General features: G+C 44.4%; 1 protein-coding gene across 3 annotated transcripts; it reads left to right on the top strand.

Annotated features, from left to right (window-relative positions):
• The first annotated feature begins 2906 nt into the window (after positions 1-2906).
• Positions 2907-12499, top strand: DPY30 (dpy-30 histone methyltransferase complex regulatory subunit). 3 transcript variants are annotated; one of them, XM_072141002.1, is made up of 5 exons: positions 2907-3032; positions 3948-4012; positions 4091-4138; positions 11398-11540; positions 12252-12499. In XM_072141002.1, exons 1-5 carry the CDS (start codon positions 2966-2968, stop codon positions 12322-12324), a joined length of 396 nt encoding a protein of 131 aa, XP_071997103.1. In that variant the 5' UTR covers positions 2907-2965; the 3' UTR covers positions 12325-12499. The 3 variants fall into 3 exon arrangements, with proteins under 3 accessions (XP_071997103.1, XP_071997104.1, XP_071997105.1); XM_072141004.1 differs by lacking the exon at positions 2907-3032 and adding an exon at positions 3740-3873; XM_072141003.1 differs by lacking the exon at positions 4091-4138 and having other exon boundaries at positions 2908-3032.
• The last annotated feature ends 2747 nt before the right edge of the window (positions 12500-15246 follow it).

The raw sequence follows: 15246 nt of genomic DNA, 5'->3' as shown, positions 1-15246 counted from the left end.
CTTGAAACCTGAGCAGGTCCCTCAATAGCAGGATTTAGCTTTTTTTATGAAAATGTGAAAAATTGCACGTGACGTTCAATAGTATGACTCCTATTGGCAATCTACCAGAAGAGTGTGCCTTGTCCTAGCAACAGGCCTCAAACCCTGTTTGTGAAAGGTCACTGCGGGGGGCAGGAGGCTTGTTCGGTTTTGGGTTGTGTTGGGGCCCAGACACTTTTGCTGTATGGGGCCCCGAATTTCCTGATGGCTGCCCTGCTGGTAGTGAGGGACATCCACAATAAAAAGTATACCATTTTTCCCTCACTGCTATTGAAACTCCCAAATAGTTTATATAGAAGGACAAAATTACTCCAGGGAAGTAAATGGGAAAACAAACTGGGTGTATAAATTATTAAATTATTTGTAGTCACTTCGGTTGCTAAATATTTAGACTCCCAAAAGAATAATATACAATTGAATGCAACAATGTGTCTTACTGCATTCAAAGTCAGCTCATACACACTGCATCACAGCCATAAAGGAGTTGATCCAGGCAGCTGAGCAGGTGTACAGGGCAGGATCCTGTATAGCAGAGGAAGGACCTGTTCCCCCACTTCTTCCACACACTGCTGTTGCAATATATTACAGCCATCTGGGAGTGCAAGTACTGTGCAAATGTACAGAGAAGCATCCTATTACAAAGATAATAGAGAGGGGTTGGACAACGAGCTTCGCCAATATATTTATAATCTACCCTTGTACATACATGACACAATGCAGATTCGGAAAGAGTTTGCTGATGGCTGCAAGGCAATTGAGTATTTTTTACAGAGATAAAATGACAAAAGCCACATGAGACAATCATTTATTCTAGGGGTCCCCAAATTTTTTTTTCACATAGGGGGCCGTTCACTATCCCTCTCAGACCATTGGAGGGCCGGACTAATAATTTTTAAAATTTTAAATTTAAAAATGTTTAAAAATAAAAAGCGGTACATGTGACCGCATCCGTAATACACTAGGTCCCCCCTCAATTAATTATTTAATATACTGCATCCCACTTGTGTACTATTTTAGATATTAGCCTAACAAATAAATTAGTTGGGTCAATTAATTATTAAATATACTGCCATTAGTTATTGAATATGCTGCCCCCCTCCCCCCATTAATTACTAGACTGCCCCTCATAATTAACTATTTCATATGCTGCCCCTCCACCATTAATTATTTCCTATGCTGCCCCCTCCACCATCAATAATTTCCTATGCTGACCTTTATAATTAATTACTTCCTATGCTACCCCTGATAATTGTTTCCTCTTTAATTAAAAAAAAAACCCTGTACTCACCTCTGGCTCCTTCTGGCTACCGTGTCTTTTCTCTTCTCGCTGGTGCTGGACAGGAAGGGGTGCGCGGCCACGTGATGCCCTCATCACGCAGCTGCGCATCCAGGTTCAAAGAGCGATGTGCGCCGGGCTGTCTCCCGGCCACATCGCTCCACCTGCAGTAATAGTGCACGAGCGGGCGTTTCCGGCCGCAACGAGCACTATACATTGACGGGCAAGAGCTTCCTGTTCAGACAGACGGAGGCCCCTGCCCAACTGCCGAGGGCTGCAGCCTAATCATTGGCTGCGGCCTAATCATTGGCTCCAAGAGCGCCAATGATGACGGGGGCCGGATAGAAACTGTCCGTAGGCCACATGTGGTCCTCAGGCTGTAGTTTGGGGACCCCTGATTTATTCTGAAAGCGTTGGATTTTTCACTGCAACCATATAACAAATAAAATAAATTGAACATCACTTTTTGATATATACAACATATATGCGCCAGGATAATGCGCCATGTCATAAAGCTGGAATCATCTCACACTGGTTTCTTAAACATGACAATGAGTTCACTGTACTCAAATGGCCTCCACAGTTACCAGATCTCAATCCAATAGAGCATCTTTGGGATGTGGTGGAACGGGAGATTCGCATCATGGATGTGCAGCCGACAAATCTGCGGCAACTGTTTGATGCCATCATGTCAATATGGACCAAAATCTCTGAGGAATGCTTCCAGCACCTTGTTGAATCTATGCCACGAAGAATTGAAGCAGTTCTGAAGGCAAAAAGAGGTCCAACCCGTTACTAGCATGGTGTACCTAATAAAGTGGCCGGTGAGTGTACATTGTAGCAGCAGTGTGGAAGCAAAAGGGGAACAGTTCCTTCCTCCGCTATTTGTGTGAACAGGATCCTACCCTATACATCTGCTCGTACAGACACACAGCACCAGGACCAATTCCCAGTTCCTATATGCATATATAAAGTATGATTTTACATATGTAAAGGGACCTCTAATTTACATGTATACAGTCCCCCCCCAATATTGAATGAATACATACAGTCCCCCTTTTAATTCATACTGTGCACCACTCAATTCTATTAGATATATATGCTGTGGCCCTCTCTATTAGACATAATATTTGGTGATGTATCTGTATACATATGACTCCATTCATCACATGCAGTATACTACTAAGGCATCACCACTTCAGGACGGAACCTCTGAGCTGGAAGCATGATAAAAAATCCTCCATCTATATAGGTATCCACCGCACTGGTCACAGTATATAGGTATTTAACACACTTCTCGCCCCCCAGTACATAGGTATCCAGCACATTACACCTGTGGCTCCTCTTCTATCTCTCATTATTATTTCTTTATAGAGCACCATTAATTACATGGTGCTGTGCAATCAGTGAGGGGTTCACATACATTACATTAAGACAAATGCAAGTACAAGATACAAAGCTACAGTGATCAGGAGAAAGGTGGAAGGAGGACCCTGCCTGTGAGTGCCCAACCCAACTTCATGTCCTCCCCCGGCAGAGTGAACAGAGCTATGTCGCACTACTACTGAAGGTAAAAGAGGGTAGAAGAGGAGCCACGAGGTACACCATGCTCCTCTTCTCACCTCCATATTTTCAGCAGCAGCTGAGCGCATGGAGCCAGGCCTTTCTACTGCTGAAGCTAGAAGAGGGGAGAAAAGAAGCCACGGGAGCGCCGAAGGTGAGTGCTTAGATTTGTTTCTTTACTGGTGGCTGTGGACAGCTGCTTTCTTCCACCGGGTTGCCTCATAGGCCATTGCCTGCTCTGTGGGAAAAAAGGGTCTGACACCCAACTATCACCGATTTGGCAGGACAGTCATGGTTTTCTGGGGCTGTCCTGCCATCCCAGGCGGTTAGGAGAATATCCCGTGTTGTCCTGCCTTCTGCTCCACGCCTTGAAACACTAGAGTGCAAAGCCAAGACTAGGAGGTGGGATCAGTGCCTGCTGCCTCCAGACATTCAACACTGATATGTGAAGAGGTAGCTCCTTCCCTGGTAACCTTACCCCCCCCCCCCCCACCAATCTGGGGGGTCACACTATGAGGGGAGGGGGACAAAATATGAAGGCGGATGGAGGGCAGGAGGCCACAATATGAGGATGGCTCACAGGATACAATAAGTGTGCACATGACCCTTGTTTGCGCCCGTTACACCTATACACGTCGTGTTTTGTGGATGGTCCGTCATCCACAGATCAGCTGAGGCCCTTTGAATCAGCCAGTTCTGTCAGCACAACACTTGAAGTTCCTGCTGCTCACTTCACTATCAGCCTCATAGCCTCCACTACTTCTGCGTCGCTAGGACTGGAAAGCGAAGGTTTCATTTTGTAGTTATACACCACTAGCCATTCACGGCTCTTGTTAGTTTTTACTCTTGAAACCTTTACAGCTATTGGGTGGGTCAAGCAGTCTGTAGATACGAGGCCATTAGTGAGTGGGCGGGGACAGGGAAGTGTTTAGGTTGCTATACAGCTGCGTAGCTTCCGGTGCACGCTGGTCGGTCCGTGCAGTCATAGTTACCAGGTATATAAATATCGGGTTGGCTTGTGTTGTATGAATTGCCTGTATCACGGTAGTGCCTGTGTTGTATTGCGCAGGTGCCTGCTACAGACGTGCTCCGGACATGGATGCTGAGCAGAGTATGGACGGCGGACAGAGCCAGGTACGGTGCTTCCCTACTGCCCCCGCTGAGCCGCCGTGTATGTCTCTGACCTGTCCTGACTAGTGTTTTATCTTACAGGTTACGGAAAATCCCCATTCTGAATTTGGTCTCACAGAGAATGTGGAGGTACCAGAGCAGTTCCTTCCTCTGCTCTTACCCGAGCAGCTCCGGGGCTTTGTTCTGTGTGGTACAGCTGGGGTTCAGTTATCAGTAACTTGAATTGGGGGCTTGATAGCTTGTCCTAGACCAGTGAATATCGATCGATGGATGGATGGATGGATGGATGGATGGGGGGGGGGGGGGGTAGTAGACAGTCCTCCTGTCTATAGCAACATCCAACCTGGAGGGGGGGGGGGGGGGGGTGAGAGTAGTCCTCCCGTTTACAGCAACATCCAACCTGGGGGGTAGTCCTCCTGTTTATAGCTACATCCAACCTGGGGGGGGAGTAGTCCTCCTGTTTATAGCTACATCCAACCTGGGGGGGGAGTAGTCCTCCTGTTTATAGCTACATCCAACCTGGGGGGGGAGTAGTCCTCCTGTTTATAGCTACATCCAACCTGGGGGGGGAGTAGTCCTCCCGTTTACAGCAACATCCAACCTGGGGGGGGGCGGAGTAGTCCTCCCGTTTACAGCAACATCCAACCTGGGGGGGGGGGGGCGGAGTAGTCCTCCCGTTTACAGCAACATCCAACCTGGGGGGGGGGGGGGAGGAGTAGTCCTCCCGTTTACAGCAACATCCAACCTGGGGGGGGGGGGGGGAGGAGTAGTCCTCCCGTTTACAGCAACATCCAACCTGGGGGGGGGGGGAGGAGTAGTCCTCCCGTTTACAGCAACATCCAAACTGGGGGGGGGGGGGGGAGGAGTAGTCCTCCCGTTTACAGCAACATCCAAACTGGGGGGGGGGGGGGGGGGGAGGAGTAGTCCTCCCGTTTACAGCAACATCCAACCTGGGGGGGGGGGGAGGAGTAGTCCTCCCGTTTACAGCAACATCCAAACTGGGGGGGGGGGGGGAGGAGTAGTCCTCCCGTTTACAGCAACATCCAAACTGGGGGGGGGGGGGGGAGGAGTAGTCCTCCCGTTTACAGCAACATCCAACCTGGGGGGGGGGGGGAGGAGTAGTCCTCCCGTTTACAGCAACATCCAAACTGGGGGGGGGGGGGGGAGGAGTAGTCCTCCCGTTTACAGCAACATCCAAACTGGGGGGGGGGGGGGGAGGAGTAGTCCTCCCGTTTACAGCAACATCCAAACTGGGGGGGGGGGGAGGAGTAGTCCTCCCGTTTACAGCAACATCCAAACTGGGGGGGGGGGGAGGAGTAGTCCTCCCGTTTACAGCAACATCCAACCTGGGGGGGGGGGGAGGAGTAGTCCTCCCGTTTACAGCAACATCCAACCTGGGGGGGGGGGGAGGAGTAGTCCTCCCGTTTACAGCAACATCCAACCTGGGGGGGGGGGGGAGGAGTAGTCCTCCCGTTTACAGCAACATCCAACCTGGGGGGGGGGGGGGGGAGGAGTAGTCCTCCCGTTTACAGCAACATCCAACCTGGGGGGGGGGGGGGGGAGGAGTAGTCCTCCCGTTTACAGCAACATCCAACCTGGGGGGGGGGGGGGGGGAGGAGTAGTCCTCCCGTTTACAGCAGCATCCAGCCTGGGGGGTAGTCCTCCTGTTTATAGCTACATCCAACCTGGGGGGGGGGGGGGAGTAGTCCTCCTGTTTATAGCTACATCCAACCTGGGGGGGGAGTAGTCCTCCCGTTTACAACAACTTCCAACCTGGGGGGGGGGGGGGGAAGGAGTAGTCCTCCCGTTTACAGCAACATCCAACCAACCTGGGGGGGGGGGAGGAGTAGTCCTCCCGTTTACAGCAACATCCAGCCTGGGGGGTAGTCCTCCTGTTTATAGCTACATCCAACCTGGGGGGGGAGTAGTCCTCCTGTCTATAGCAGCATTCCCACCTGGGGGGGGGGGGGGGGGGGGGGAGTAGTCCTCCTGTCTATAGCAACATCCAACCTTTGATTCTATAGCAGACTTCTGAATAGGGCCCAATCCCTGATATAAGCCATGGCACCTAAATTTATTCAAATAATTCAAATTGAGTTGCTAGTCTTCTAAATCCCTATATGTAATATGGTGCTGCATAACCTTAAAGGAAACCTACCACTTGAAGTGGCAGGTTTCAGATGGAAATACCGAGCACCAGCTCAGGTTGAGCTGGTGCCGGAGCTGATTTTTGTTAGTGTTTTAAACCGCTGTATTGCGGTTTAAAACACTTTTTAAACTTTATAGCCGGCGCAGGGAAGTACGCGCTCGCCGCTTACCGTGCGGCTACATAGGAAGTGAAGGAGAGCCGCGCGCATGGTAAGCGCCGAGCGCGTACCTGCCTGCGCCGGCTATAAAGTTTAAAAAGTGTTTTAAACCGCAATACAGCGGTTTAAAACACTAACAAAAATCAGCTCCGGCACCAGCTCACCCTGAGCTAGTGCTCGGTATTTCCATCTGACACCTGCCACTTCAAGTGGTAGGTTTCCTTTAAAGAAAATCTGTCAGCAGGATTTCAGATATCAGGTTAATGGCAGCTGCTGCAGGTCCCATTATACACGGCACACACATGTATTTATCTAAATGTGATTTCTCAAAAATAATCTAAGAAAAGGTACTTTTCTCTTCAGCTTCTGGGACCCAAATCTTGTAATGTTTCAAGCCACAGAAGTCATGGAGTCAACATTAAACACCTGCCAACATGACTCCAGAAGTTGTAGAGATGGATAACTTTTCTAATTGTGATTTCTCAAAAACAAGCCAGCAGATATCATAGGATCATAGTTTACACAGTTGAAAAGACACATGTCCATCATGTTTAACCAGGGAAGGGATTGGATGAGGAAGATTTATGGGAAACAATTCTATATCTTCAAATGCATGTTTGTGTTGTGTATAATGGGACCTACAGCAGCTGCCATTAACCTGATATGTGAAATCCTGCTGACAGGTTCCTCTGTAAAACTTTACTTCAAATGTATTTTAAGTCACAAAATATTGCACCCTTTCAGTAGGATAGGTTTTTTGAGAGATGGAAAGGTATGTGACACCTGGCAGCACTGCTGATCAGAGGAAAGCATCTTCACTACACATAGGACAGAGACGGTAGTAAACAGCGCTGCCCATTGTGAAGTGTTGGTTGAGGGCAACTGCAGCGGTCAGTCCAGTCTATAGCAATGCCCAACCTGTGGGGGGGGGGGGGGGGAGGGAGTCTATAGCAATGTTTACATAATTAATTTGTTAAAATGATCTTGCATTCTGTTTTCTTGACACATAGGCATTATACTTTGGTAGCTTGATCTGATGATCGTGTGATCGCTGGCTAAAGCCATTACTACTTCTGCAGGTCTCCTGTATCGCCAGTAAAATACCAGTGTGTTGTGTGGGTTTTTTTTCTCCTGTGGTTGAATTTGACCTTGTTCCACCTGACTTTGGATTATAAGTAACGCATATTATGTTTACCTACTGTATTTTGATGGCGCAGTATACTGGTCCCTGAATTCTGAGTATGTGGGGACACTTTAGTCTAGTGATTCCCTTCCCCAAATAGTATTCTATGGGTAACAATAAGCTGAGTTAGTGTAGAAGACTTTGTTCATTCCTATAAATCTCACTTGGTAACAGCTGTTCACAGTTGTTTAACCCCTTAAGGATGCAGCCTGTTTGCAGGTTAAGGCTCGCAACTTTTTTTTGAAATTTGACCTGCGTCTCTTTATATGGTTATAACTTTTGAACACTGTTACTTATCAAAGCGATTCTGAGATTGGTTTTTTCCCCACATGTTGTACTTCATTTTAGTGGTAAATTTTGGCTGATACGTTTTGCGTTTATTTACAAAAAAAAGAAATGATGAATTTTTTGAAAAATTTGCCATTTTCGAAATTCAAAGTCACCGCGTTTTCAGGCAGATAAATTTACCACCTAAATAACTTGCAGAATAACATTTCCCATTTGTCTACTTTACATTTTCATAATTTTTGAAATGTTTGGATAATTTATTTTGACGTCACGCGGCTTACAAATCGAATAGCGATTCGGAATTGACTATTTTGGGGATAAATACTGTTTGAAATCAAATTTTACATATTTGGCAACAAACCCCCCCTATATAACCAACCCATTTACAAATCTGCACCCCTCAAGCTATCAGAAACAGCATTTACAAAGATTGTTAACCCCTTGAGATCTTCATAGTAATTGAATCAAAATGGCGGTGAAATTTAGAATGGTCAAATTTTGTCGGTTATACGTTCATCTAGCCCTAAAATTTACACATTTCCAAAAGATAAAAAGAGAAAACTCACCATAAAATTTGTTCTACAATTTCTCCTGAGTGCAGCGACCCCCCCACATGTGGACATTACTTGTGTTATGGGGGCACAGCAAGGCGCAGAAGGGAAGGAGCACCCTGCAGCTGCCAGGATTTTAGTTTTCTCGTTGCCCCATTTCGAAGGCTATAAAATTTTTGCTTTTTCGTTATTGGGTCATGTGACGGCATTTTTTTTGCGGGACGAGATGCTTTTTCCAGTGTTACCATTTTGGGGTTGGTATCACCTATTGTTGAAAATTTTGGAACTTTTTTTTGGGGTCATGAGTAGAAAAGCATCAATTCTGTACTGGATTTTTTACTTTTTTTTTTTTGTGTTCACCGTATAGCCTAATAATCCTGTTATCTTTATTCTATGGGTCGATACGATTACTGGGATACCAGACATGAATATTTTTTCTTATGTTTTACTAAATTTGCCAAATAAAACCCTAATGTGGGGAAAAATCTATCATTTTTGCATCGCCGTCTTCCAAGTGGCATAACATTGTTACGTTTTTGGCTACAGAGATGGTTGATGGCTTGTTTTTTGCGGGACATGTTGTTCTTTGCAACAATATCATTCTGGAGTACATATGTTTTGTTGATCACTTTTTATTGCATTTTTAGTGGGATATAATAGGTAAAAATCATAATTTTTGGCGGTTTTTTTAACGTTTTTTTTTACGGCGTTCATCATATGGGTTCAATAGTTATTTAGTTTTATTCTATGGATTGTTACGGACGCGGTGATACTATATATGTGGGGTTTGTGTTATGATTTAGACTTTTTTGAGTGTTATATGTCTCTTTATATGTTTTGGGGCTTAGGGGCATTTTTAGTGATTTAAAAAGTAATTTTTTATTGAAAAACATTTTTTTTTTTACATGATCCACCATGGGATATGAACAAGCAATCATCTGATTGCTTGTTCTTGATAATACTCTGCAATACTAATGTATTGCAGGGTATTATCAGTGCCAGCCTATGCAGATGCATAGGCTGACACTTTGCCTTTAAGATGACGTCACAGACGCCATCTTAAAGGTAAACCCTCCAGGCTTCTCTGGGGTCCCGATCGGACCCCAGAGGTGCCAAAACAGCGATCGCCCCCCCCCCCCGAAAACGGTGCGGGGGGGCCGATCGTGGGGTAAAGACCCCCAGAAGGCAGGTTAAATGCCGCGGTCGCGTTGACCGCGGCATTTAACGGGTTAAACACCCGCGATCGGAGCCCACTCCGACCGCGGGTGTTAGCCGGGGATGTCAACGGTAGATTACCGTTGAAATCCCGCGGCTAACGATGCCGGTTCGGCTGCTATACAGCGCTGAACCGGCATCGTCTCTGCGCAGTAGCTGTACTGCGCTGAGCGCTATTCGCGGGACTCAGCGCAGTACAGCTACGGCGCAGAGCGCTAAGGGGTTAATATAATGTCTTACATCAGTGATGCAAGCATGTATGGCAAATCTTCTGTTCTCTATTATTTCACACGAAAACAGTGTCCATGTACTGGTTGGTGTTTGGTTTCTGCTACATCCAGGGCATACCTAGATTGTGGTGCATCCCGTGTGTATGGATCTAGCTTCTAAATTGCAATTTTATTTCTTATCCTGTAATTCCATATGCACTAATGAGGAGTAAAGGAAATGCACCTTTCTATAACAAGGAGCATTCATTTTGTTGATCTTTGACCATTTTGATGGACCTGCCTTTTTTGCCAAATAAGAGGTTGGATCCTCATATCCTGTCCCCTGGCAGTCAGCCATGTTTGTGAGTGGGCCGGCCGACACACACCTGTCAGCGGGGACCTGTAAGAATAGCAGCGCAGTGATTTCACAATATATGCGCTGCTGATGGCTATTCTTACAGGTCCCCGCTGACGGGCGTGGAGGGGGTGTGTTGGGGAGGGGGATGTATTGGGGGGGGGGGGGGGTGAAAGGTCTTATGTGGCAAAGGTTGAAGTGTATGGCATAATAGCTAATCATTTCCTCCCACTTGTCAGAGCCGGTACAAGGTCTCGTCATATAATTGTTACTTTTTTGTTTCTGGGGAATTTTCTGTATTAGGCTTTCTGCACATGTTTTAGATGAGGTTACTTAATTGAATCAAAAAGAAAGGCATCTGGCTTTGCTATGGTTTTTCCTTGGAGTTTTCTTTTGGTCATGGGTTAAATGTATTTGGCAAATAAAAAAGATCTGGTCTAATGGCACATTTGGACTGCACATTGTGTTAATAGAACCTAAGGATGAACTCCAATTTAGTCAAGTAAAGCAGATGTTTTTTGCTTGTCTGTTCTCAGTAAACCTGTGCTTTTTATTGTCTTTATGCTGCATTGTTTGTTCTTGCAGGTAAGTAATGTTATAGTTCATGAATTTTTGTACAGACTTGTGTTCAAAACTGTCCTTGCACTCTACCAGTGCATGAATATTTTTTACCGGACTTGGTATGTTTCTTTGCTTTACAACCTGATCATGTGACTTGTATTGTTTCTGCAGTGACATTGCGGGTCTCCTTGATCTGCAGATCCCTATGATGCTATCCCTTGTCTATTCCTCCCTGTTCTCAATCACCCCGTTCCTTCAGTTGGAACATTCTCTCCTCCTTTTTGACACTTACAAAATGTCCTCCATTCCCCTGTTACATCAAACTCCTACTTGGGATTAATATAAATTTCGTAGGTTGGACTTATCGGATCTATGACATGAATGGCACAAATGGTTAATGTGCTTCACGGTAAACTGCACACAAATACAGTTGAATGTAGGTTAAAAACTTTTTGGGGGAGGAGGTTGACCATTTGGTTTTGATGAACCTGCACCTATAAATTTTTAATTCCGTGCATCGGTCATAATAATCTGTCCAGCAGCGCTCTGCATGACTATTTTAATAAGTTCATGCCCGCCTATTTAATCTGGAGGGTCACTTGGGGACCAGATTGAAACGTATGCCAGAGGAGACCTGGTGTAGGTTCTCAGAAGTATCTGAGAAACAGACCTGTTCTGTGACTGAAACAAATATGTGATGCCAAATTTTGTTCCTCCTAGAGAATAGTAGAAAATGAAAAGGCAAATGCAGAAAAAGTATCAAAGCAGAAAGTGGATCTACAAGCCCTGCCTACACGAGCATATCTTGATCAGACTGTGGTACCAATACTACTTCAAGGCCTTTCTGTGCTGGCAAAGGAAAGGTAATGCATCCTTGAATCAACACCTTCAAATGTATCTGAAGGCATCCAGCAGTAGAGAACCGGTTACTGTTAAAGGACATCTACCATCAGATATACTGGGAAGCCAGGGATGACAAATATAAGATCACCACAGTAACAGTGCCTGAATCTGAGTAGGTGTCCCTGGTTTATCATGCTGGATTTTGATGGTAGATTTTTTTTTTTTTTTTTTTTTTAATGGCTGGTGTAGTTATATTGGTCATAGATTCTAATTAAAAAAAAAAAAAACCTTTTAGATTATGCTTTAGAATGTCTGTGTGAATCTGGGTACTACTAAAAGAAAGCCCTCATGTGATAGGATTTTCGTCCAATAATCTTAACGTGAACCTATCAGTTGTTCACACATGGCAATAGTATGCGGCTTTACATTCCAAGCTTATTTTAAATTCTTTGCATTTTACAGAAAGATTATTTCATACTTGGGACCCATAGATTTTGTGTTTTTCACTATACAGTATACGGGTTGTGTACAAGGTAGGGTCCGTAGGTTTGTTCTTAAGTTGAATCTGTACGCAAGTCGAAATTGTATATTTTATAATTGTAGCTTTTTTTTTTTTTTTTTTATGCAAACTTCACATCCCATGCAGTTGGTGTCGATCTATTCAGTTTGCAATGCAAACCCTACAATGAAAAATAAAACGTTTTAATTATTTCTATTTTCACCTTTTATAGGCCTCCAAATCCAATAGAATTCTTAGCAGCCTACTTATTAAAGAACAAAACTCAGTTTGAAGAGCGAAGCTAAAGGAAAATGATAGAAATGAACAGGTGACATTTGACAACACATCTTTTTAAAAAGTGCATTCAATCAAGACTCAAGCTCATACAACTCCCATCATAGCGGACTGATTTTTTTTAAGTTTTCACATTTCTGGTCCAAATATTGCATGTTACCTAGAGAAATAAAAACTTTTATGAAACAGTGTTGTAACTTATTTGATGGATGTTTGTTTTTTAAAGGGGGTTGCTCTGCAATCTCCGTCAACTCCATAGAGATGAATGGAGAAGAACGTTCTGCTCCATTCATCTCCAGGAGTGATGAGGGGTCCGACTAAGGTATCTGGGACCCCTTGTTCTTATGATCTGTGGGGCTTTCATTACTGAGACCCCCACCGATCAGCAAGTTAGGCCCTATCCACACAATAAGGCCCAACTAGGTTCATTGGACAACCCCTTTCACATCAATTTACAATTGATTGCAAGAATAAGAAGACTCAGCCATGTGGTTTCAAAAGTTTATGCGTTTTGAAATGCTGCAAGGTGAAAGCTTGTACTATTCACGGTCCTGATGCTTAAAACTGTTGGGACACCAGATCTATAATCTCATAACAATCCTGCTGTAGTGGTCCTTTGACTCACTCTTCAGTGGAGTGGTAGACTGCCTGTCACCACTTTTTCACAAATGCATCTTATCAGATGGAGTAGCAGATGTAAGAGGACCTTAGATGATATCATCCTGGTCACTTTTTTTTTTTTTTTTTTAGCTGTATGTTTGATACAGAAGAATATTTTATAGCCTTGACCTGTCAATTGTGAATATGTAGGCAGAATAGTGCAAGCAATTCATAAATATACAGGGCTTCATTGGACTCGGGTAGTGTAATGGCTCACATTGGGTGAGTTGCATAGGAGATTTTGTAACATTGCAGTCTTGAAAATGAACCATTTAGGTATAAGGTATGAAATATCATAAATAGCATTTCTCTTATGTTAAAACTTGCCTGTTTTACATACAGAACATCAGCTCCATATGGGCAGAGAACAGTATTTTTGCCTGATACGAGTCCTTTTAGAGGTGGTAGGGTGTCTACAGATATGCTCCCCTAATATTCAGTTTTACAATACTTGGTACCATACTTTTTGGGAGTCAAATTAAAGATGAGATTTTTGTGCTCTCTGGCAACAGTGGATAGGTGGAAAAGAGCTGAAATGTGTTTTTTTTTTTTTGTGTGAACCATTCTTTTCAATCTGTGTGTCCACAGGCCAAAATGGCTACAGTGAAAAATCACTAACATGAGAAAAATACACCATTGTGAAACCACACGAATATTGTCTCTAGCTCCCTAGCCCTACCCCAGTAATAGCAGTGTTAAACCACTAGCTTTATCAGAACATTCCTATAAAGATGGTGAACACTACATAGCGCTCAGAATGCCGGACCAAGCTTACAGTGGTCTGACGTATTGGAGGGACTGTCTGAGGCACTCTCCTCTGCTTTTTTCCCGGACACTGCCTTCTCTGACTGCCCCATTATGAATACGCCAGAGCACTGAAAATTTGGTCCGGTGTTCTGAAGGTTATGGCAGTGCAGTGTTCGGTAGCTTTATCAGTATGTTCCAATAAAGCTACTATTACTGGGGTAGGGCTTAGGGTGCTGCTTACTTTAGTAAGCAGCTCCTACAGCTAATATTCAGGGGACAGGGTCCTCTTTAAAGGGGTTAGCCACTTTTTAATAAATCTATATATATGTATGTATGTATATATAGCTGTGTCTTTGCCTCCTGTGAGAGCTTCAGCCTTTCCCTGTTATCAACATGCTGCACTTTGCATCTCCACACAACTTCCGATTTCTCACTCCTTCAGTCCGTCCTTATTCCTTTTAAGGACCTTGCTGCGTAACAAATTGCACTTCATAGTCATGGTATTTATTATTCCATGCCTTGTATTTGGAAGCGGGGAAAAAAATTCAAAATGCAGTGAAAAAAATGCATTTGCGCCATTTTCTTGTGGGCTTGGATTTTACGGCTTTCACTGTGCGTCACAAATGACATGTCTACTTTATTCTTTGGGTCGGTGCAATCACGGGGATACCAAATTTGTATAGGTTTTATGTTTTCATACATTTACGAAAATTAAACTTGTGTACATTTTTTCTTTTATTTTGCCATTTCTGGCGCTAATAACTCTCATACTTTGGTGCCCGGAGCTTAGTGTGGTGTCATATTTTGCAGCTTCTGATGAAGTTTTGAATGCTACCATTTTTAGGACTGTGTGACCTTTTGATCACTTTTTGATATATATTTTTTTTGTTTTTCATGTTTTATGCCATTCTCAACTTTTGGCGCTATTTTTCGTTACAGGGTGAAAAACTTATGTTGATCGGGCATTTTCGGATGCGGCGATAGCTACTGTTTGATTTTCAGTTTTTTTTTTTATATCAGTTCTAGGAAAAGGGGTGATTTGAATTTTTTGGTTTTAACTATTTTTTTTACTTTTACTATTTTTCAGACTCCCTAGGGTACTTTAACCCTAGGTTGTCCGATTGATCCTACCATATACTGCCATACTACTGTATGGCAGTATATGGGGATTTTCCTCATCATTCATTACAATGTGCTGATAGGAGAGGGACGTTCCTTGGCAAGATGGCAGCACCCATGCACTGCCATCTTTTTGAAGCCGCCAGCAGCGTGCAGGTTAAGCACTCTCCATTCACCCGCGGCCGACCTGTGACGTGCAATTACGTGTCAGGACGTGAAATGGGTTAAAAGCGCTGCGCTTTCTCCGGTCCGTGCCCGGTCTTGCACATCTTGGCCATCCCAAGGTTTTTTTATACCCCCGGACAAACCCCTCGACCCTCTCTAACTCTAGATGTTGGGGAAAATGCAGGGACACTTAGAAGTCACATTGTCTGTGATCACTGACCATGAAAAAATGCTTTGTCAGA

Source organism: Engystomops pustulosus, chromosome 3 (genome assembly GCF_040894005.1).
Source record: "Engystomops pustulosus chromosome 3, aEngPut4.maternal, whole genome shotgun sequence".
Classification (NCBI taxonomy): domain Eukaryota; kingdom Metazoa; phylum Chordata; class Amphibia; order Anura; family Leptodactylidae; genus Engystomops; species Engystomops pustulosus.
Note: the sequence above shows the minus strand (reverse complement) of the source record. Positions and strands in the feature narration are given on the sequence as shown.